The sequence below is a fragment of the Sphaerodactylus townsendi genome, linkage group LG02, assembly GCF_021028975.2.
Source record: "Sphaerodactylus townsendi isolate TG3544 linkage group LG02, MPM_Stown_v2.3, whole genome shotgun sequence".
NCBI classification, from domain to species: Eukaryota; Metazoa; Chordata; class Lepidosauria; order Squamata; family Sphaerodactylidae; genus Sphaerodactylus; species Sphaerodactylus townsendi.
This window is the reverse complement of record NC_059426.1, coordinates 99,474,589-99,496,702: the sequence shown is the minus strand read 5'-3', so window position 1 is coordinate 99,496,702 and position 22,114 is coordinate 99,474,589. Positions and strand designations below refer to the sequence as shown.

Genomic DNA, 22,114 nt, shown 5'->3' with positions numbered 1-22,114 from the left:
GAAGGCTTTGACAGATAACTTAGTTACTAGAAAGATGGCTAATCCTCAGCATACAGATCAGATAGATTTACTCCAGGTAGATTGTGAAGAGGATAATAACCTTTTATCCATCCAAAGATGTGCATAATGTATTTACCAGCTGTGAGCTAGACTGTCATAAATACTGTTGTTTAGAGTTTGCCATAATAAGTAAATTAATGACTCCAGCAGCACTACTGCATGTTTAATGAGCTGCAGAAAAATCTGTTTGATGCTAGTGTAGCCTGAGGTAAACAATAGATTCAAATATTGTGGGAATATTTTCTTCAGGGGATTTTTTTTCTGTATTCATTATTCATAGCTCGCTTAGTTGATTCCAAATACTTTGGTGCAAATGAAAAATACTCATTCAGATATTTGATTCAAATTAGTCTATAATTATATGCACTCTGAGGTCCTGGTCCAACGTGGATAAGGAAAATTACATGTGAAAGCTTCCACCCACATAAGACTTGCTGGATCAGAAACTGATGATGTGAGTCACATGTGGTTGCTGTCAGACTTCACAGTATTTTCATGGGGAGACATATTTGAATATGCATCTCAATGCTTGTGCTAATGCACAGGTTCATACATTGCTTTCCATTAAAATCCTGACTATTAAAATCCATTAAACGTTTGAAGAACTTCACATATCCCTGTTAAGCAACTACAGTCATTATGCAGATATCTCTTTAGGATGGCCCACCTGACATTAACTAGAGCCCAGGCCTTTTCCATTGTGACTATCACTGTGGAATGAAGAGTTCTGAGGAGCTGAGAGAGGCCCAGGGGCAGAGCTTTGTAAACTAGCACCTAAGGCTGGCCATACTTTCAAGCTCCACATGGAGCTCAGTGGCAGGGTGAGCCCCACTGGCTGGCACAGGAAGTTTGGGAGCGAGGCATAGTTGCAAGGGGGACCACAGCCATGCTATGTGTCCCCCAGAAAGTGGTGTTCAGGGCTCTAGCCCCTCTCCCACACCCTCTCTCTATGCCACTGGAAAGGCCTCCTCCTTGGAGATATTCAAGAGGTGTTGCAAGATCCTCCTGATTTCAAAGGCATTTGAGAGAGTGTGAACAACAGCTATCTTTAAGGGAGAGAAGGGATTTGAAAATTGTTATTTTATCTTTGCTTAATGGTGGTGCCATTTTAATTATTATTGTATTATTGAACCAATAGGAAAGGCAGGATATAAATGTCTTAATAAATAATAAAATAAATAGAGCATGATTGTGAAATACACGTTTTCCCTCTCCTTCTCTGGTCTTTATATTATTTTTATATGTTGATTAAAATATATAGTTTCCCAGGGTGTAATATATAGTTTCCCAAGGTGTAAAGGAAAATAAATGTAGGTTTCAATTCACTGCAGGTATCATTCTGTGGTTCTTGTGGTTTTTTTGTCTTGCTCATTATGGAGTCTATTATTCAAGTTTAGTCATATCTTAATCCATAATTTTGGACAAATGGTTTGAATTGTTTGCACTCTTCCAGACAGTCAGTTTGAATGTCTCCTGTGTAAAGTAGGAAGCCAGCTAGGGAAGCAGTAGGCCTGTTAGATGACAAAGGAACAAAAGGTGTGCTAAAAGATGACAGGGAAATTGCAGAGAAGCTGAATGAATTCTTTGCATCTGTCTTCACCTAAGAGGAGGTGAGGAAAATTCCTGCACCTGAACCAAGCTTCTTAGGAGGCGAATCCAAGGAACTAGCAAAGATAGTGGTAGACAAGGAAGAAGTTCTGGCAGCCATTGATAAACTAAATGCTACCAAATCCCCTGGTCCAGATTGCATTCACCCAAGAGTTCTTAAAGAGCTCAAGCATGAAATTGCTGTTGTTCTCACTTTAATATGCACCTTATCCCTGAAATCAGGCTCCATCCCTGAAGACTGGAAGATGGCCATGTCACACCAATCTTTAAGAAAGGATATAGGGGGGACCCAGGAAATTACAGGCCAGTCAGTTTGACATCTGTTCCTGGTAAATTCCTAGTATTCTGTTCCTGGTAAATTCCTGGTAAATTCCTAGTAGAATCTATCATTAAAGATAAAATTATCAAGCATATAGAAAAGCAAGACCTGCTGAGGAAGAGTCAGCATGGCTTTTGCAGAGGCAAGTCCTGTCTTACAAACTTACTAGAGTTCTTTTAGGGTGTAAATAGGCATGTGGATAAGGGGGAACCAGTGGACATTGTCTACTTGGATTTCCAAAAGGCTTTTGACAAAGTTCCCCACCAAAGACTATTGACAAAACTCAGCAATCAAGGAATAAGAGGGGAAGTCCTCCTATGGATTAAAAACTGGTTGAGAAACAGAAAGCAAAGGGTGGGTGTAAATGGGAAGTTCTCACAATGGAGAGATGTAGGGAGTGGGTCCAATAAGGATTCGTCTTGCAACCAGTGCTCTTTAACTTATTCATAAATGACCTGGAAGTAGGGGTGGGTAGCATGGTGGCCAAGTTTGCGGATGATACCAAATTATGAAGGGCGATGAGAACCACAAAAGATTGTGAAGACCTTGATAAATTAGGTGAATGGGCTAAGAAATGGCAAATGCAGTTCAATGTAGCAAAATGTAAAGTGATGCACATAGGGGCAAAAAATCCAAACTTCACATACACGCTATAGGGGTCAGTGCTATGTAGCTTCCACAGACCAGGGAAAAGGGGATTTGGGCGCCTTGAGTGGATAGTTCCATGTGGGAATGTCCAACTCAGTGCCACGGGCAGCTGTGAAAAAGGCAAACTCTATGCTGGGGATAATTAGGAAAGGAGTTGATAATAAAACTGCAAAGATTGTCATGCAGTTATATAAAGCAGTGGTGCGACCGCACTTGGAGTACTGTGTTCAGTTCTGGTCGCCACATCTCAAAAAGGATATCGAAGAGATAGAAAAAGTGCAGAGAAGGGCAACAAGGATAATTGAGGGACTGGAGCACCTTCCTTATGACGAGAGGCTGCAGCATTTGGGACTCTTTAGTTTGGAGAGGAGATGTGTGAGGGGGGATATGATTGAAGTCTATAAAATTATGCATGGGGTAGAAAATGTTGACAGAGATAATTTTTTCTCTCTTTCTCACAATACCAGAACCAGGGGGCATATATTGAAAATGCTGGGGGGAAGAATAAGGACTAATAAAAGAAAACATTTTTTCACGCAATGTGTGATTGGTGTTTGGAATATGCTGCCACAGAAGGTGGTGATGGCCACTAACCTGGATAGCTTTAAAAAGGACTTGGACAGATTTATGGAGGAGAAGTCTATCTATGGCTCCCAATCTTGATCCTCCTTGATCTCAGATTGCAAATGCCTTAACAGACCAGGTGCTCAGGAGCAACAGCCGCAGAAGGCCAATGCTTTCACATCCTGCATGTGAGCTCCCAAAGGCACCTGGTGGGCCACTGCAAGTAGCAGAGAGCTGGACTAGATGGACTCTGGACTGATCCAGCTGGCTTGTTCTTATGTTCTTATGTTCTCATGTTCTTATACCGGCGCACTCGGTCCAGTGCATTGGAAGCCCGGGTTCAGCCTTTATGGGCCAACTGGCCCGGTGGGGGGCCCATTTTCATATTTTCTCCCTGCTCATGGCAGTCACTGCTCATGGCAGTGGGGCACTGACACCAGGGATCTCAGGGGCCCTGCCACTTGTGCCTATACACCAGGGCTTGACGAGTACCTTATAAAACCTGGAGCAGTCTGGGGCTAGCGAGTTTGCGCCCGGTCCTGGTATGGCAGCGTCCCCTGGGGGGATGCCAGCACCAAGGCAGGAGCTGGAAGCAGTTGCCTCTTCAGGGGAGGTCTTGTGTAGACCAAAAGGGCGGGGCCGTAACAGACGCTGCTCGTCCCGATGGGCCAGTTCAATTCATCAGTCTCCCAGTTCCTTCTGTTCAGCTGAGTCCTCTGATGAGGGATCCGCACAAGTGGACAGTAATTTTTGGAAGGTTGGGGGAAGGGTTTCCACTCTTCCAGATTGACTCGCTCGCAGGCATACCCCCCCCCCCAGAGAGGTGGTAAGTCACCAGCTGGGTTGGCAAGATCTTTTCCATCCTGGAGTCCTGGGAACCCTCCTGGCTCGCACCTTCCTAAGAAAATTAGAGAGGGGGCCCTGGATGTTTTCCAGTGCGTGAAAGCTGAAGGCATCCCAGGGATGACAGGGTTCTAATAAGGAGAAAAGGACGGGAAGGCGTGGGAAGGACGGTGCAGACTGCATCTTCGATAACTGGCTTAGGGGCTTTGGGGAGTACCTTGCCTTAATTGCCATGGCTTACGGCAAGGGCCTGGCACTTACTGGCTCACATGAACCATGTTCTCTGAGCCAGGACATTGGTGGGCAACAATGCCGTCATCTCCTACGATGAGAAAGTTCAGTGTAGTGCTTCACATAGGAGCAGGTTCCATTGGGATCTCATCCATGATCGAACATGGATGGTGACGGTGCATGGCTTATCAAAAAGCATGGGTGAGGGAGGCCTCCAGATTGAAGGGAGCTGCAGACTTGCGGGCTCGGACAAGTTTCCGGTCAGGTTAACCTGTTGGGATTTTAACAGAGGTGGGTGCCATAGGTCCAAATGTTGATACAAGCATGCACGTAGTGGGTGTTTTGCCTCTCATCCATGTAGCCAGTGCATTTAGAGAAAAGCTTGGCTGCCTATAAAATTGCCCCCCCTTGACACAAACTTAACCAAAATCAGAGAGAAGCAACTTTAGACCAAATAATGGAACTGAGACTAATTTTCCCATTATCACAATGAAATTATTTTTTTCAGCAATATTGCCCTTTTTTGGGAGTCCTTGTGGAGCTCTGGGGTGGGGGCTATGGGCTATTTTTGAGGTGGAGTCATCACATTTTCAGTGTAGATGCAGGGACTGCTCTTGACAAGAGCTCCCCAGCAGGCTTCATGTGGCAGAGTAGGGCATAAAACCGAGATCTCCAGGTTATAGTCCACTGTTCTTAACCATAACCCTATGCTGGTGCTCTCAGATTATCTCAGGTTATCTCTGGGTTTCTTATGGCTGCCAACTAACCTGTCCATGAATAGACAAGAACAGGTTGAGAATAGCTGAACATCCCATCAATTAATTGACAGTCTTATAACCACTAGTGAATGGGAAATAAGCAAACTAATGGTGTTAAAGCATCTTTAGACAGCACACACTCCCCGCCCCCCCAGCACTGATAAATCTTGGGGTCCTGTGGAAAGTGTTAACATTCAGTCACAATCACAACCCTTGATGACGTATACACTTCCTGAAACAACTACAAAAGATGCTGTCATCTTTTGTCCTTCCAAAAATAACCATCATCTTTTGTCCTTACAAAGACAACAGGGGCAGCTCACTGTCTTTAAAGGCTGTTGATTTGAAACATTAATACAGTGTTTCATCTAACCCAAAACATGCACTCCTTAGTTGAACACATCAGTACTTTAATATGGTCTGTTGGGCAGTTTTGCTTAAGTTCCAGCGACCTCTGTGATCTAACTGAAGTCCACTTCTGATTTGAACTATGCACTGCTTTTGTTCAGCTCTCTTCCTTGTCCTTACTCATACTTGGAAACTCATTTTCCAGGCATAGCATTCTGGTAGAATTATCTGCAGTGTCTGTCAGTAATAATTAGTAACCTGGATGTGGGATCTAGTACAGCTAGTAAGGAGGATCTTTTATTTTCCCTGGCTGGATTTGATGGGTTTTGTCCCAGTAAATAGATGTAGTGAAAGATTAGTGAATCTCAGGGCATGTTCCAAAACAGAAGGCATAAACATGTCACTGTTCCTGTGCTGTAGACTTATCTTTATTTCCAGTAACTGCTGGGAACCAGTAGATAGATCTTGGGTCCAATCTTGAAATGTATATGACTCTGCCAGAAAACCTTGGTTGTACCGTAACTCACCTTATCTCTAAGTCAAAAATTATGCATAGCATTGTACTTGCTGTAACATACCTTAGAATTCAGAGCAATGCAGAGTTTCTGAGACAGAAGCACAGGGATCCTTTAGAACAAAAAATTAAAGGTATCCTATATTTAAAAAGTCTGAAAACTGCTATTTTATTTCATGATTGGATTACTCATGTGTAATTTTATAATGGTAAATAAGCAAGCTTGAATACAAGCATATGTTTGTCTTCCTTTCCTCCTTTCTCCAAGAAACTTAGGGTTTTCCTCTACTTCATTTTATCCTTACAGCAAGTCTGTGAAATATGTTAGGCTGAAAGAGAATAATAGCTCCGAAGTTACCCAATGAGTTTTATGATGGGTGGTGGTCGTGGTGGTGTAATATCTGTAGTCCAGTAAATAACTGCTATATCACACTGGCTACATCACTAATTTAGTTAACAATATTTCTTTTTAAGATTAATATACTGCATTTCTATATTTTAATTGGTCTACAAAGTGGCTCACAATAGAAAATTAAGATATTTGGCAGCTTATTCAAGAACCCTCGGCAACTGGGGTGATGCCTCTGCACCACTACCACACTGCCTCCAGAGAACTCCCAGCTGCCAGTAAACCCTCCATTGGTGTGAGTGGGTTTATTTCATCTGAAAGGGTGGTGTAAGCCCATGCCCTTGGTCACTGCATATCTGAAGGTTAAGCCAGGGTGGAAGCTTACTAAGGTCGACTCACCCTGAACATGCCTCCAGAATGCCCCCACTATGTTGGCAGGGGCAGTGACAGCACAAGGAAGCTTATGTGGTGCACCATGTCCAGGCATATCAGCAGGCAGCAGATCTGCCCTATGGTAAGTGCCCTGCAGAAACATTTTCATTGGCATAGGGCCGCACCACCTCCCAACAGCGATTCACCCCCTCCCCCCATTGGGCTCTTTTTAAAAGTTATTTATCTAAAAAAGTATCGAGAAATAGTGTCAAGATTGAGGGATGTAATACTACCACTGTATTCTGCATTGGTTAGACCTCACCAGGAATATTGTGTACAGTTCTGGGCACAGCAATTCAAGAAGGATATTGACAAGCTGGAATGTGTCCAGAGGAGGGCAACCAAAATGGTAAAAGGTCAGGAGTCCATGCCTTACAAAGAGAGACTTAGGAAGCTGGGGATGTTTAGACTGGAGAAGCGAAGGTTAAGGGGGAACATGACAGCTATGTTTAAATATTTGAAGGGATGCCATGTTGAAGAGGGAGCAAGCTTGTTTTCTGCTGCCTCAGAGACTAGGACATGGAGTAATGGATTCAAGGTGCAGGAAAAGAGATTCCACCTAAACATTAGGAAGAACTTCCTGACCATCAGGGCTGTTCGACAGTGAATTCACTGTCTCGGAGAGTGGTGGAGTCTCCTTCTTCGGAGGTTTTAAAGAGAAGCTGGATGAACGTATGTTGGGAGTGCTTTGATTGTGTGTCCTACATTGCAGGGGTTGGACTTGATGCCCCTTGTGGTCTCTTCCAACTCTGTGATTCTATGATTCTAGGAAATAGAATAAAAGCAACTAGAAAAAACAGCCATTATACCTGAACAGTTCATATGGCAAAAGAAAGAAAATAATAAAAAGCAGCAGTGAACCATAGGTTCTGAATAAAACAGCTTTACAAATGACAGTAACCACCTCCTGCATAACTCATTTAACCTAAACATGTAAAACAAGTATGGACAGTGGGGGACAGTAGATATGCAAGCAATGCTACACACTGGTGCACAGTGGCTTACCAAATGTAATATTTACATATATCATAATGGCAGTAACAGGTTATAAAACCATTATTAATTTTCTTTACCAGTGATTAGGTCATCCAAAAGTTATATGGAATCAAAGCAGTAGCACCTTTATATGAGGATTTGATTAGTATTGTCACAAACTTATGAGGATTAATAAGAATTCTTTTAATCTTTGGTAAGATAGAACAAGTCTTTTATTTTTATACAGTCTCTTTGAATGTAACTAAATGCATTTAACAGGTTATTACATTTTTAATGAACTGAAACATCTAATTGAGAAGGTTTCTCAAGCCAAGGGGTGGCCTTAAGGTTCTGGTTTTACATTTGACGTTAATGGCACCCTTATAACATAGCCCAAGTTATTTTGTGTAACAAGGTTAGATGAATATATTTAGGAGAAGAAACAGCTTTACAGTCACTTGTAACCGCTCCTTCAAAGCTGCAAACTCCTTAAACCATATTACACACCTGCGTCTATTCCTGAAGAAACCTTGACCAGTTTTTTTAATTTGACTTCGGAAAGGCTCTGGCTCTAGCTAGCTACACACTCTGATTAGAGCCTCGAGGATACTCTGAAGAGAAACCATGGAAATAATTAAGATGCTGAAAATCCCTGAGGCTAGGAGTCAGTTTAAAAGTATCCTAAACTCTGGGAGCTTGAGAGAGAAGGGAAATATCTGATGAGATCTAAGATAAGCCCAAAAGAGGACACCATGTGTCTGCTTAACAATAAAAAATACAAGAAGAACATGAGAGAGAGAGAGAGAGAGAACACTTGTGTGAGAGTGCAAATATATACGCTATCATACTAATCACAGTAACATGTCTGATATATTGAAGCAAATCATTGCTGCTCACAGAGTAAAACTACTGTACTAGAAAAGGCTATATTTCATAGCTCATCTTTTAAATGTCAGAGAAATTACTTTGAATTGAACTGGCATCCTCTCTCCGATGCTTTTTAACATCTACATGCACCTCCTGGCTGGGCTGGTTCAGAGTTTTGGGCTGCAGTGTCACCAATATGCTGATGACACCCATGATGGAGGGGCACCCATATTCAGTCCCTGGAGCTCTCCAGGGCTGTTTAGAGGCTGCTGCTGGTTGGGTGAGAGCAAGTTGGCTGAAGCTGAATCCAACAAAGACGGAGGTCCTGTGACTGGGCCGGGGCGGGGGAGAGGCTGGTGGACTTTTGCCTGCCTACACTGGACAACTAGGCCTTACATCTAGCCTCATCTGTCCGTAGCCAGGGAGTGACCTTGGAGCTGGCATTATCGCTAGAGGCCCAGGTCACCCAGGCACCCAAGTAGCTTTCTATCATCTACAGCAGGCACAGCAACTGGCCCCATACCTCTCCCGCTCCGATTTGGCCACAGTGATCCATGCAACTATCACCTCCAGATTGGATTACTGTAACTCACTTTACGCTGGCCTGCCTTTGGCTGTGATCTGGAAACCTGAGCCCTTTGGGGGAGGGTGCGTTATTAATGTAAATAAATAAATAAAATAAAATAAAATAAAAATTATATTTTAAGTCCAACTGTTTTATTTTAATCATTTATTACATCTAGATCAACATTTGTTTGTCAAAGAGTTGAAATGCAGCCTCAGAAAAATATTCTAAACTTAAGACTGAAGAAAATATTTAAGTACTGGAATAAAACTGGGAAGGAACACTAATAGCAATGGCTCAGTTTGATTTTCCATGAAACTTGCCATTCCTGAAACTGGAAATCTGGAAAAGCCTTTGGACAGGTTCAGCTCCTCTTTAAAAGATGAGTGATTCTCCTTCTTGCATTGGAATACACAGGGCTTTTTTTGCATGGTACTCAGCAGTACTGAATAGCAGTGCATTCATTTCAGGCCTCTCCCTAGTCTTGATCTTTGTGTGCTGGTTTGCCTCACTTAAGACAGTGGGGGGGAGGGAAGAGTGGATAATCATGAATAGCCTAATAGAAAGGGAAGATTGGTAGAAATCAGTGCAACCTTATATATGAGTACTGGCATCTTTTTTAAAAAAAGCATTGGGAATGCTTAAACTATCTATAGAAGTATTCATATTAGAGAGACTTGGGCCGTTTCCGCATTGAGGCGGAAGCGGCTGGGTTGGTGCATTTCGCGCTGACCCGACGACGCTGGGACCATCCGTATGGATGGTCCCAGAAAGAGCCGGGACGACGGCGCCGCAGAGCGCCATCGCCTGGCCGACCCGGCATGTCCTCGGGCCTCCGGCACGTCGCCAAGGCCTGAGGACATGCCCCCTGGCCCTGCGCGCCTGCTCCAGCGTCGCAGGGCAGGGGTGTGTGTCCCCAGGCCTCGGCGATGCGCCAGAGGCCCGGGGACAAGGTGTGCAGGGAGGGAGTGGGGGGGAGGCGCCTCCGGAAACGCCAGCTTGGCACCGGTCAGGTGGCGCGAGGGCGGCGCGGCTGCGATGCAGCTGCGCCCCCTGTGCGAATGGCGGCCTGGGGACAGCGTTTTTGCCGTCCCCAGGCCGCCATATTCCGCCCGTGCGGAAACGGCCTTGGAGGTGTGTCCCATTAACGATATAAAGCATTTGGGAATGTTTTGCTTGATCATATGTTAAAATCTGTAATTTTTATTTAGTAAACAGTGATTTGAACCTGGGTCTCCTATAACTGTGTTTAATATTCTGTGCATACTTTCTCTCAGGTCCCCATCTAAGTTGCATGCCTGTACATGATTCAGTGGAATTTAAGCAGATTGAAGCCCTAAAATATTAGAAAGCAGTTAACTTTTCTTTGAAGCATGATAATTGTCTTTCTTGATTGGTATTAGAATTATGATTAAGCCCAAGTGTATTTTTGCTGTCACATGATTTTTGTTAGTACAGGTTAGGCATTTAATTTACTTAACATAATCTCTTAATTCAGTGCATGCTGTTTTTTAAATTTCATGCCATCCAACAGTAAATCACCCACCTGTCTAAAGCCACACATTAATGATAGAGAGGCTGAAAATGCCCCTTCCTATAGCACTGTAATGGAAAATATGGAAGTCAGACATCTGGATGGTGGCATCTCTGGGAAAAATTAGTTATAAGCTCTCGGAACTGTGTGTTTGGAAATGTTTAGCCACAGGCTCTAAATATTGTGTCCTTTATGACTAACGAGTTAAAACCTTGCAGAGCAATTCATATGCAAAATTTTTTTCAATGCCTCATTAAAATTTCTTACAGCAGAGATAACCATCTGGCCTGGTGTCCTTTCCCCGCTTTCTCTATATAAATAAAGAATTAACCCCAGAGCCATTTAAGTCTACAAACAGGCAATTATATTAGTCATAATTTTAGTGGTTGCATTGTAAGAAATTATTTTAATTTTTAGGACCCTGAGTTCTTGAACAGTTTCTAAGGGCTTTCTGAGATGGGGTTTTTAACAGCACAAGGGCTGCATGGTCATTGTTCACACTGCCCAAAAAAGATGGCCTTAAAATAGTTTTTCTTTGCTTGCTTGACTTACTGTCAGCTTGTTGTAGAATGAAAGTGTGTGGTAGGTAAACAGGCCATACAGCCGAGCCCCAGCCCCCCTCCCCCGCCTCCATGCAGGCCATCAGGGCCTGGGGAGGCCAAAAGCTGGCCTGCACAGAGGCTGGGGATGGGGCTTGGCAGCAGTGGGTGGCCCAGGTGAGTGCCGACCCTGCCTCCCTGCACGTCGGGTCCTGATCTGGCTGCAGGGAAGCAGGGGGCGGGGCTTGGTGGTGTGCAGCTAGGACACATACTTTTTGGTCATGGGGTACATACCTTTTTGGCTGAGCGTCCTCCCCATATGACCAAAAGGCGTGCTCCCAGGGACATGGGTGACCCCATGTATCTATAGGCCTGGTGGTAAACACATCTCTGGTGGTAAACAGTGATTTCCATCCAGAGATGTATCTAGGGAAAATGGAGCCCGATGCAAAATCGGAGTTTTGCTGCCCCCCAGTCCCCTTGTAGCTCTGCCTCTGTTTCTATCCCCAATATTTATCACAGTTCTACTCCCTCCAGTGTCAGGGTAGTCTATGTTCATGGAATGGAATGGAATGGAATGGAATGGAAATTTTTATTTATATACCGCCCTCCCCCGAAAGGCTCAGGGCGGTGTACAACAACATAACAACAACAATCAGAATAATAGAAACAACATATCAATAATCATGACATAATAAAAACCATTTTCCTCCCTATTGTATTTTTGTATTTTTGCTCAGTTACGTAATCTTAGTTTTACTGTGCTGTTAACTGGAATTCTCTACTATCTGGTTTTTGATTTTTTAAAAAATTATAATTTACCTTGAGAAGCCCCTTGGAATAGAGTGGTAAGCTGTAGTATTGCTGTCAAAACTCTGCTCATAACTTGAGTTCAGTCCCAACAAAAGTCGGTTACAAGTAACTGGCTCAAGATTGATTCAGCCTTCCACCTTTCCAAGGTCGGTAAAATGAGTACCCAGCTTCCTAGGGGATAAAGTGTAGAAAACTGGGGAAGGCAATGGCACACCACCATATAAACATAGTTTGCCCAGTAAATATTGTGATGTGAATTCTCATCATTAGTAATGCTTGCACAGGAGACTATCTTTACCTTTTAATCCACCTTGAGTCTGAGCAAGAAGGAAAATATTTTTTTTAAAAAAAATGGCATGGTACTGTAATATGTAACCCAAAACACCCCATTCCATCTTCCTACATCATTTTTAACTTACACTTTTAGTTTTTATTGTTTGGAGGCATACACTTCATATCACTGCACTGGTAATCTGTTTGGTTACAAAGGTAGGCATCTTATTTGGAGGGGACCTCCAAGTTAGTTTCCATAAGTCTATGCTAGAAAAGGTCAAAATAATAGCAGCTGTCTCATTGTCAGAAGGCAAAAGAAGAAGAAGAAGAAAGACCTGTACTATGTGGTCCTGAGGTTCATGAAAACATGAGCACAGGAAGGAAACTCCATGAGACAAATCTGGATAACCTGGTTGGGGAAAAAAATGAAGGGCTATTTATACTAATAACACCATGCTAATTCTTAGCTTAAAAATTTATAGTGTAGAGATGAGGGAGCAGTTTTTCATACCACCCTAAAACATCATACTTCATACTTGCCAGTTGATAGGACTTAAAAGCATGTAACTGCATGTCTTAACCGTTTTAGAAAGGTACAGTTTGAACTAGGGAAGTCACTGGAGAGATGGTTAATCTTTTCTCACTACTTACCCCTCCAAATTTTATCCACAAAAAGGGATAGTCTTGGCCATGGGGCAACTGGGCAGCAGCCCCAGGCCCCTTACTTAGGGAGGCACAGGAGGCAGCTGTCTCCTCTCTCTGGAACTCTGGTGAGTGACAGAATGTAGAATGTAAAGGCATCAGCTTGGCCTGCACCTAATTAAGGGCAGAATGGGAGATAAAAATGACCCATTCTTGACTACCCATTTGTCACAGAAGCTCATACATTCCTTGTTGGGAGCATAAGTGCCACTTGTTCGGGTTAGGGGAGACAAGAGAGTAAGTCTGCAGTTTTATCCTGGACACTTGCCCAAAGTCCAGAATTGTTAAGACGCCACCTGTCCTCAAGCTGCTTATCCCCCCCATTCCATCCAGGTGCAGGGAGTTCCAAACCAGTACATAGAGATGCTGCTTGATATTATTTATACAGAAAACAGCCTGGTGAGAAGAAGCAGAGAAGAGGTGGGTAAGATTGAAGTGAGGGATAAATATATACTTGCATACTGCTTACATCTACTACTCTAAATCAACCATTTCTAAACTCGCATTTTCCTGTCAAATGTTTTTGATAAATTGTTGAGCTTTTGTTACATACTTGTGAAGTGAGTAGTTTTGATGTTTTATTTAAATTAAGAAAAATTTACCAAAGCTTTAATGTTCTAACATACTGTAATATATATGTTTTGATGAGGTTTCTAAGTATTTTATTGCAAGTTGGAATCTTTTTAGCTGCCTTGATATCCATGGCAAAACTTTCATTTGAACAAATTTGAATTTGGATATTGTTCCAAAAACTCTGTCCCATAGGATCCTATTCCTCACATGTTCACAGATTTCAGTCTTTGCTGGATAATTTGTTATATGACACACCTTTTTTATATCATGTATTGTTCTTCCAAAGTAAAACCTTTGTTTTTTCCTAATGTCATACAGGTTCAGTGGGGAAAAATGGGGTTTTAATTTTCATAAGCTAATTTATTTTTTAATTTCCCAAAGGCACAACAGCTTACAGATTTGGAGCAAAAACTAGCAATTGCAAAAGAAGAATTGGAAAAGGCTTCTCTTGACAAAGTAAGAACCCTTCTGTGCACATCTTTAAGCTCTATTAGTTACTACTGCAGCCTAACATGTCAGCAGATTATTTTGTTCCTATAATTACATACACATACACTTAGTTTCAATCATAATTAATATCCTTACTGGAGCTGAGGACTGTTCTGCCACTGCAAAAGTATGATTGTGTGGATGAAGAGCAACCTACTTTTTCTTTCCAGTGCTCAGCAAGGGGCGAGTGTATCAATTGGACTTTTCTAGCCTAAAACAAAACAAACAAAACACTCACATGCAGTGAAAAGGGCTAGAAGTGAAATATCGTACTAGTAAACACAGAATACAGAACAATTACAAAAATGTCTCAACTGTGTCTGGTATGAGAATTTGCTTGAATATACTTTAAAATATAAAATAACCCAGTTGATTAGTCCTACTCTTTGCTAGTCAAGAGAGAAAAGGCTCAAACAGAAGGCTTCTATATGCAGGATTATGCTGTGCAATAATTTATGTAACAGTTAAAATGCAAAATACTTATTATATGAACTGTAGACAACATAAGAACATAAGAACATAAGAACTAGCCTGCTGGATCAGACCAGAGTCCATCTAGTCCAGCACTCTGCTACTCGCAGTGGCCCACCAGGTGCCTTTGGGAGCTCACATGCAGGATGTGAAAGCAATGGCCTTCTGCTGCTGCTGCTGCTCCTGAGCACCTGGTCTGCTAAGGCATTTGCAATCTGAGATCAAGGAGGATCAAGATTGGTAGCCATAAATTGACTTCTCCTCCATAAATCTGTCCAAGCCCTTTTTAAAGCTATCCAGGTTAGTGGCCTTCACCACCTCCTGTGGCAGCATATTCCAAACACCAATCACCTGTTGTGTGAAGAAGTGTTTCCTTTTATTAATCCTAATTCTTCTCCCCAGCATTTTCAATGAATGCCCCCTGGTTCTAGTATTGTGAGAAAGAGAGAAAAATTTCTCTCTGTCAACATTTTCTACCCCATGCATAATTTTATAGACTTCAATCATATCCCCCCTCAGACGTCTCCTCTCCAAACTAAAGAGTCCCAAACGCTGCAGCCTCTCCTCATAAGGAAGGTGCTCCAATCCTTCAGTCATCCTCGTTGCCCTTCTCTGCACTTTTTCTATCTCTTCGATATCCTTTTTGAGATGTGGTGACCAGAACTGAACACAGTACTCCAGCAGTGCGGTCGCGACCACTGCTTTATATAAGGAGCATGACAATCCTTGCAGTTTTATTATCCAACTCCTTTCCTAATGATCCCCTAGCATAGAGTTTGCCTTTTTTTCACAGCTGCCATGCATTGAGTTGACATTCCCATGGAACTATCAGCTAAGACGCCCAAATCCCTTTCCTGGTCTGTGACTAATAAAGCACTGACCCTCTGTAGCTGTGTATGTGAAGTTTGGATTTTTGCCCCCTATGTGCATCACTCTCTTACATTTAGCTACATTGAACTGTATTTGCCATTTTTGTTAGCCCACTCACCTAATTTATCATAGGTCCACTTGGAGCTCTTACAGTAATCCTTTGTGGTTCTACACCACCCCTACGTAATTTGGTATCATCTGCAAACTTTAGCCACCACACTACCCACCCCTACTTCCAAGGCTTCATTTATGAATAAGTTAAAAGAGCACTGGTCCCAAAACGGATCCTTTGGGGACACCAGTCACTTACATCTCTCCATTGTGAGAACTTCCCGCTTATACCCACCCTCTTAGTTTCCTGTTCCTCAACCAGTTTTTTAATCCATAGGAGGACTTCCCCTCTTATTCCTTTTCATTGCTGAGTTTCTCTCTAACAGTCTCTGGTGAGGAACTTCTGTCAAAAGCTGCTTTTGGAAATCCAAGGAGACAATGTCCACTTGGTTCCCCCCTTATCCACATGTCTGTGTTTTACACCCTCAAAGAACTTCGAAAGTAAGTTTGTGGTAAGAGAACAGGACTTTGCTCTCTACAGTTGAAAGCCATGCTGACTCTTCCTCAGCAGGTCTCTGCTTTTCTACATAAGTTTAATAATTTTATCTTTAATGATAGATTCTACTAATTTACTCAGGAACAGATGTCAAACTGACTGGCCTGTAATTTCCTTGGGTCCCCCCTAGACCCTTTTTTTTTTAAAGATTGGTGTGACATTGGCCATCTTCCAGTCTTCAGGAATGGAGCCTTCGATTTCAGGGATAAGTTGTATATTAATGTGAGAACATCAGCAATTTCTATTCTTGAGCTCTTTAAGAACCTCTTTGGATGAATTTGCAATCTGGAGCCAGGGGATTTGGTAGACATTTAGTTTATCAATGGCTGCCAAGAACTTCTTCCTTTGTCTACCACACTATCTTCTCAGCTTAGTTCCTCGGATTCACCTCCCTAAGAAGCTTGGTTCAGGTGCAGGAATTTTCCTCACCTCCTCTTGGGTGAAGACAGATGCAAAGAATTCATTCAGCTTCTCTGCAATCTCCCTGTCATCTTTTAGCACACCTTTTGTTCCTTCATCATCTAACGGGCCTACCGCTTCCCTAGCTGGCTACCTGCTTTTGATGTACTTGAAGAACTGTTTGTTGCTAGTCTTGATGTTCGCAGCCATGCGTTCCTCATAATCCTTTTTTGCCTCCCTTACAGCTAACTTGCTTCTCTTTGCCACCATTTGTGTTCTCTCTGGTATTCTTCATCAGTTAAGTTGGACTTCCATTTTCTAAAAGACATCTTTTTTTTCCTAATAATTTCCTCAACCTCCCTTGTTAACCATGGTGGCTTTCTGTTCGACTGGGCGTTGCCTTTCCTAACCTGCGGAACACATTCCAGCTGAGCTTTTAAGACTGTGTTTTTAAATAACCTCCAAGCACCTAGGACATTTTTGACTCTCTTGATTTTCCCTTTCAGCTTCCTACGCACTATCCCCCTCATCTTTGAGAAATTTCCCTTTCTGAAGGCAAATGTAACTACATTAGTAGTTGTCACTTGTTCGCATGCAGAGATACTGAATCTGACAGCATTGTGGTCGCTGTTCCCTATCGGCTCAACAACACTGACTTCCTGCACCAGGTCCTGGGTCCCACATAGAATTAGATCTAGGATCACCTCTCCCCGGTTGGTTCTACAACCATCTGCTCTAAGCCACAGTCATTTAGCATATCCAGGAATGTTCTCTCCTTACTATGACCTGAACATGCATTTTTCCAGTTTATGTGGGGATAGTTAAAATCTCCCATTACCACGACATTTTTGCTTTTGTTGGCCTCTCTAATTTCTTTTTCCATCTCAGAATCCTCTTGTGCACTTTGGTCAGGGGGACGATAATATATTCCTACTGTTAAACTATGCTTCACCCCTGGTATTGATATCCACAGTGCTTCTGTAGAGGAATCAGCTCCCCCTGCATTGTCTATTTTATGTGACACTATGCTCTCGTTGATGTAGAGGGCCACCCCACCCCAATACGCCCTGTCCTATCCTTCCTGTAGAGCCTGTAACCTGGGATAACAGCATCCCACTGGTTCTCCTCATTCCACCATGTCTCTGTGATGCCCACTATATCAATGTCCTCCTTCAAAACTCTGTACTCCAGCTCCCCCATTTTAGGTCGAATGCTTCTACTATTAGCATAGAGACACTTGTATACTCTGTCTCTGTCCCTAACCTGGGATTTATGTGATTTGCCCTCCAGCCTTTTGTAGACACTATCACTTATCACATTGCTATGCTCCTCGCTTGTATGTGGTTGATTTAGAAAAACCTCCCTCTCTGTCTGCATCCCCATGGACTCTGTATTCCGAACCGAAGTCACCTCAGCTCCTGTCGGCTTTCCCCCAAGGATCAGTTTAAAAGCTGTTCTGCCACCTTTTTAACATTGAGAGCCAGCAGCCTGGTTCCTCTTTGGTTAAGATGAAGCCCGTCCCTTTTGTACAGGCCTACCTTATCCCAAAAGGTTCCCCAGTTCCTGACAAAGCTGAAACCCTCTGCCTTACACCACCTTCTCATCCACGCATTGATACCCTGTATCTCCGCTTGCCTAGCTCGCCCTGCGCGTGGAACAGGTAGCATTTCGGTAGCAGGTAGCAACAGGTAGCAACATATCACATATCACATATCACATAAACATAGACCTGACATCTATTTTTTAAAAAATATTAACTGTACAAAACAAAGATAACTCATATTGGTTTTAAAGTGATAATGTAAGTTTAACTTGGGGTTGATAAATCTGAGTTAGAAAATTCTTGGAAATATGTGGGGGGAGACTGAAGGTGGCAGAGTTTGGGTAGGGGGGGATTCAGTGGTGCGTAGTCCACCTTCCAAATCACCAATTTTCTCCAGGGGAACTGACCTCTGTAGTCTGAAGATAAGCTGTAACTTTGGCTTTACCTAGTTAAATCTTTAAATTACTAATGTTGAGGTCTAGTATTCAGTGTTTCTGTTAAGTGGTTCTAAGAAAATAATGCTTTTCCCCTGCAAGAATGAGGTTGCTGCTTTCAGCTACTGCATTTTGTACCCTTTTATCTGTTTTTACCCAAATTGAAGTTGGTTCTGAATGTAACATGATACGTTTAAAAAAAGATTATATATATAAAAATTTTTTCCACATTTCTGTAGTTCCGTTGCATGTGTGTAGATTTAAGATAGTCTTCTACTTTATGTCATATGTGGGAAACAATGTAGTCTATTGGGTAAATAGATATTATTTTCACCTGTGCACCTGTTCACTAATGTATGTTATTTTTTGTGTCATTTGTTGAAAACTGTAGAGAACATGAAAGTGGAAAGTACAGATTAAAAAATTATACTCGGTAATCTGTCTTTAAGATCAAATGACATTTTCCCCTCAGGAGTCACAGTTGAAAGCTCTGAAGGAGACCGTACAGCTGTGCCTGTCTTCAGTTTTGCACAGTCAACCTCCCACTACAAATATAATTCCTTCAAGACCAACTGAGAGACAGATTTCCCCAGTTACAAATGGTTTGAAAGTTCCATTTCAAGTGTCAAGCACCAAGGTATCTTTTTGCTTCTTTTAAAATAAAAGTGAGAGTTTGTCCTCCAAGTCCATCAAACTGGAACTAAGAAGGATTTTAAATTCATTGAAAGATTAGGATGAATTTCAAACGTAATGCTAAGCCTATGTCTGCAGTCATTGAAGTTTCTTCCTAAAAGTTGGAAATACAGCTTATTTTTCTTTGTTACTGAAAAAATGGGGTATTTGCTGTTCTGTACACTTTATATTACATGCAAAATCATTTGAGTTTAATGGTAAATATAGGATTTATGCTTTAAAGCACACTATTTTCTGGGAAAGTATGTAATTCATCTAGGATTCATCATGCTTTGCTGACAGAGTGCATAATCTAACAATAGTTGGCAAAAAGTTCTGCCAGGCAGGGGCCAGGGCACTAAAGGCCCTGGCCCGGGTGGAGGTTAGCCGTATCATGGAGGGACCCAGGACCACTGGTAAGTTGGCCCCTGTGGAGCACAGAGACTGAATGGGGACATAGGGGGATAGACGGTCCCTAAGATATGAGGGTCCCAGGCCACAGAGTGCCTTAAAGGTTAATACCAACACCTTGAAAATGATCCAGTGTTCCATCAGGAGCCATGCTATAAAATGTCTCTTTTAGGATGAGTTCATACAAGCAAGTTGGTTATTTTATCAATGTGGTCGTGGACTCATTGAATAAATCTTGTATTCACAAACAGGGTATTCCAAGAAATTACTTCCTTGCTAACTAGTGTGGTTTAGTGGTGGGAGTTTTGAACTAAGATCTGGGATGCACTAATTCAGATTCTTCTATTAAGCTTTCTGGGTGACCTTGCACTATTTTTTGTGCAAATTAACTTATGGACTCTTGTGAGGAAAAAATGGTGAAGGACTGCCATCCTGGACTGCCAGCGCTGGATAAATAAATTACTTATTTATTATCTATCTTTCTCGCCAAGGTTAGTCATAATATAAATCGGTACAATTAATAGGATGAGGATATTTTGAAAAAACAGTGTAATAGGACCTCAATTACAAAATTCTAAAACAAGGCGGGAGTGGTAAACATGACATATTGAACCTTGCAAGAAATTGTATTATGTAAATAGAAATACAATGCAATAAAAGTAGGGAAAAACATACAGCAACAGATAATCCATATTAATAGTCCACAAATCCTTCTTTCTGAATCAGTTTGTTATAACACACCCCATTCCTTTAGAAAAATGCCCTTCTGTTTTACATAGTTTTACAGAAAGCAAAAGTGTGAGAGCCTTTCTAACCTCCTCAGACAAGTCATTACATATGGAAGTCATGTGTATGGAAAGTTGTTGATCTTGCCCATTGTCAGGATTGCACCAATAGAAGACCCTGTATAGATGAATGAAAATGTCTTGGCAGGACATAGGATGTGGGGCTGTTCTGCAGATACTCGGAACCAACACCATGAAATGCTTTTTTCTGTGATAGCCAGTACCTTAAATTGAACCTGCTAACAGGCAGCTACTGGAATGCCACCAGAATATATGTAATATACATGCATCACTTAGTTTCTGATAATAGAAAAGTTATGGCATCATGCAGTTATTGGAGTTTCCAAGTTAAATTTGTGAGCAGACCTTTGTAAAGCTTGCTATAATATCTCAGTATTACTGTGGATGGATTCTGGTGGCCATATCTGCTGAGGCTGCATTAATTTGCTTTTCCATCACTAATGCTGGATCCAATGTAAACCCTAGGCTCTTGCCTGAATCAGCAAGGATAAGCTTTACCCCATCAAAAGTGAGAAGCACAGTATTCTTCAAGACCTCAGACTTCACATCCAGCATGGACTCCATCTTGTCAGGGTCCAATTTAAATTTGTTAATCATAGCAGTCAGACAGTGGCTCATTACCTCTATTGCGTCCGCACAAAATTTGGATAAAAAGCCCTGAATAGCAGGGCTACCTAATGTTCCATCTGCCTGGCTCACACTATGCTGGAAGCAGTGGTGATGGCAGCTCCTACTTCTCCTTTCTCCCACTTTTCTTTTCCTTTCATCATCTGCCCACCTTTCTCAAACTATCAGCCAAAATCTCTCAACGTATTCCTTTTCTGCACGCACAGGTTACCACTGATTTTCACAGTGGTCAAACCTTGTGTTGTGGAAATATTTTCTCTAAAAATAATTCCACACACCTCCTTTCATTCCATGGAATTGGAATGTGGCGAACCTTTGGCACTCCATTCATTCCACTCCTCTCTTCAGTTGCATTTATTTCATATGCTGCTGCTGAAAACATATTATTCCTAATAGTGGTGGGATGTCATCATGAAGCAGAAGAAGAGCTGTCCCTTTCAGCCATTTTCTCCCCCTCCCATCTTTTAAGGAATTTTTATAATTTTTTCTCTATCACATTAGTTATGTAATGTAAGGGCACAATCACAAGCTGGGTTGATTGTATCAGCTTTGCCAATTTCATTCTGAATGAGTGATGTAAGTGTAAGGTGAAGACAGTGTCTGCAGTTAGAAGCAAATGAAACTGACAATGAAAGTTGCTTTTGCAGGAGGAAATTAACAAACGACTGCTGCAGTAATGATTGTGTGTTTACTGCAGCTCTAATTTAGCTGAAAAATGTGGTTCTTTGTGGGGGATGGGCTATGTGTTTCTGTTTCTTCAGATAATGGTATCTGCTCTAGTATTTTGTTAAACTTTTCTTGACTTGTGTAGTTTCCCAACCTCTCTTTAGTCATTTTTCCTCCTCCTGTTATGTTTTTTAAAGGAATTTTATTTTTTCTCTTTGCCATATTGAACTAATGATGTAATGTTAAGGCAGAGATATAGCTTTGTTAGTTTCACACCGAACTTGTGATCTTAACACAAACTTACATGGTTGATTGGATGAGCTTTGTCAGTTTCAGATAGTACTTGCTATCTTAAGTTGGAGTTGGTTGCTTTGTTGTTGTCTTGCTGCCATGTTGCAACTTATTTATGGTGACCCTATAGGGCAGTGGTGGCGAACCTTTGGCACTCCAGATGTTATGGACTAATTGGCCGTGCTGGCAGGGGCTGATGGGAATTGTAGTCCACAGCATCTGGAGTGCCAAAGGTTCGCCGCCACGGCCATAAGGTTTTCAAGGTGAGAGAAATTCCAAGGTCCTTTGTCGTTGTCTCTAGGTAGAATTCTTT

General features: G+C 42.1%; 1 protein-coding gene across 4 annotated transcripts in view; it reads left to right on the top strand.

Annotated features, from left to right (window-relative positions):
• The window catches only part of LUZP2 (leucine zipper protein 2), a 485,657-nt gene that overhangs the window by 379,019 nt on the left and 84,524 nt on the right, over positions 1 to 22,114 (top strand). For 3 of the 4 annotated variants that reach the window (XM_048483981.1, XM_048483980.1, XM_048483979.1), the window contains 2 exons: positions 13,897 to 13,971; positions 18,801 to 18,965. In XM_048483981.1, the coding sequence (XP_048339938.1) occupies positions 13,897 to 13,971; positions 18,801 to 18,965 (240 nt within the window). The remainder of the gene's footprint in view (positions 1 to 13,896; positions 13,972 to 18,800; positions 18,966 to 22,114) is intronic. The other variant, XM_048483982.1, reaches the window with a different exon arrangement.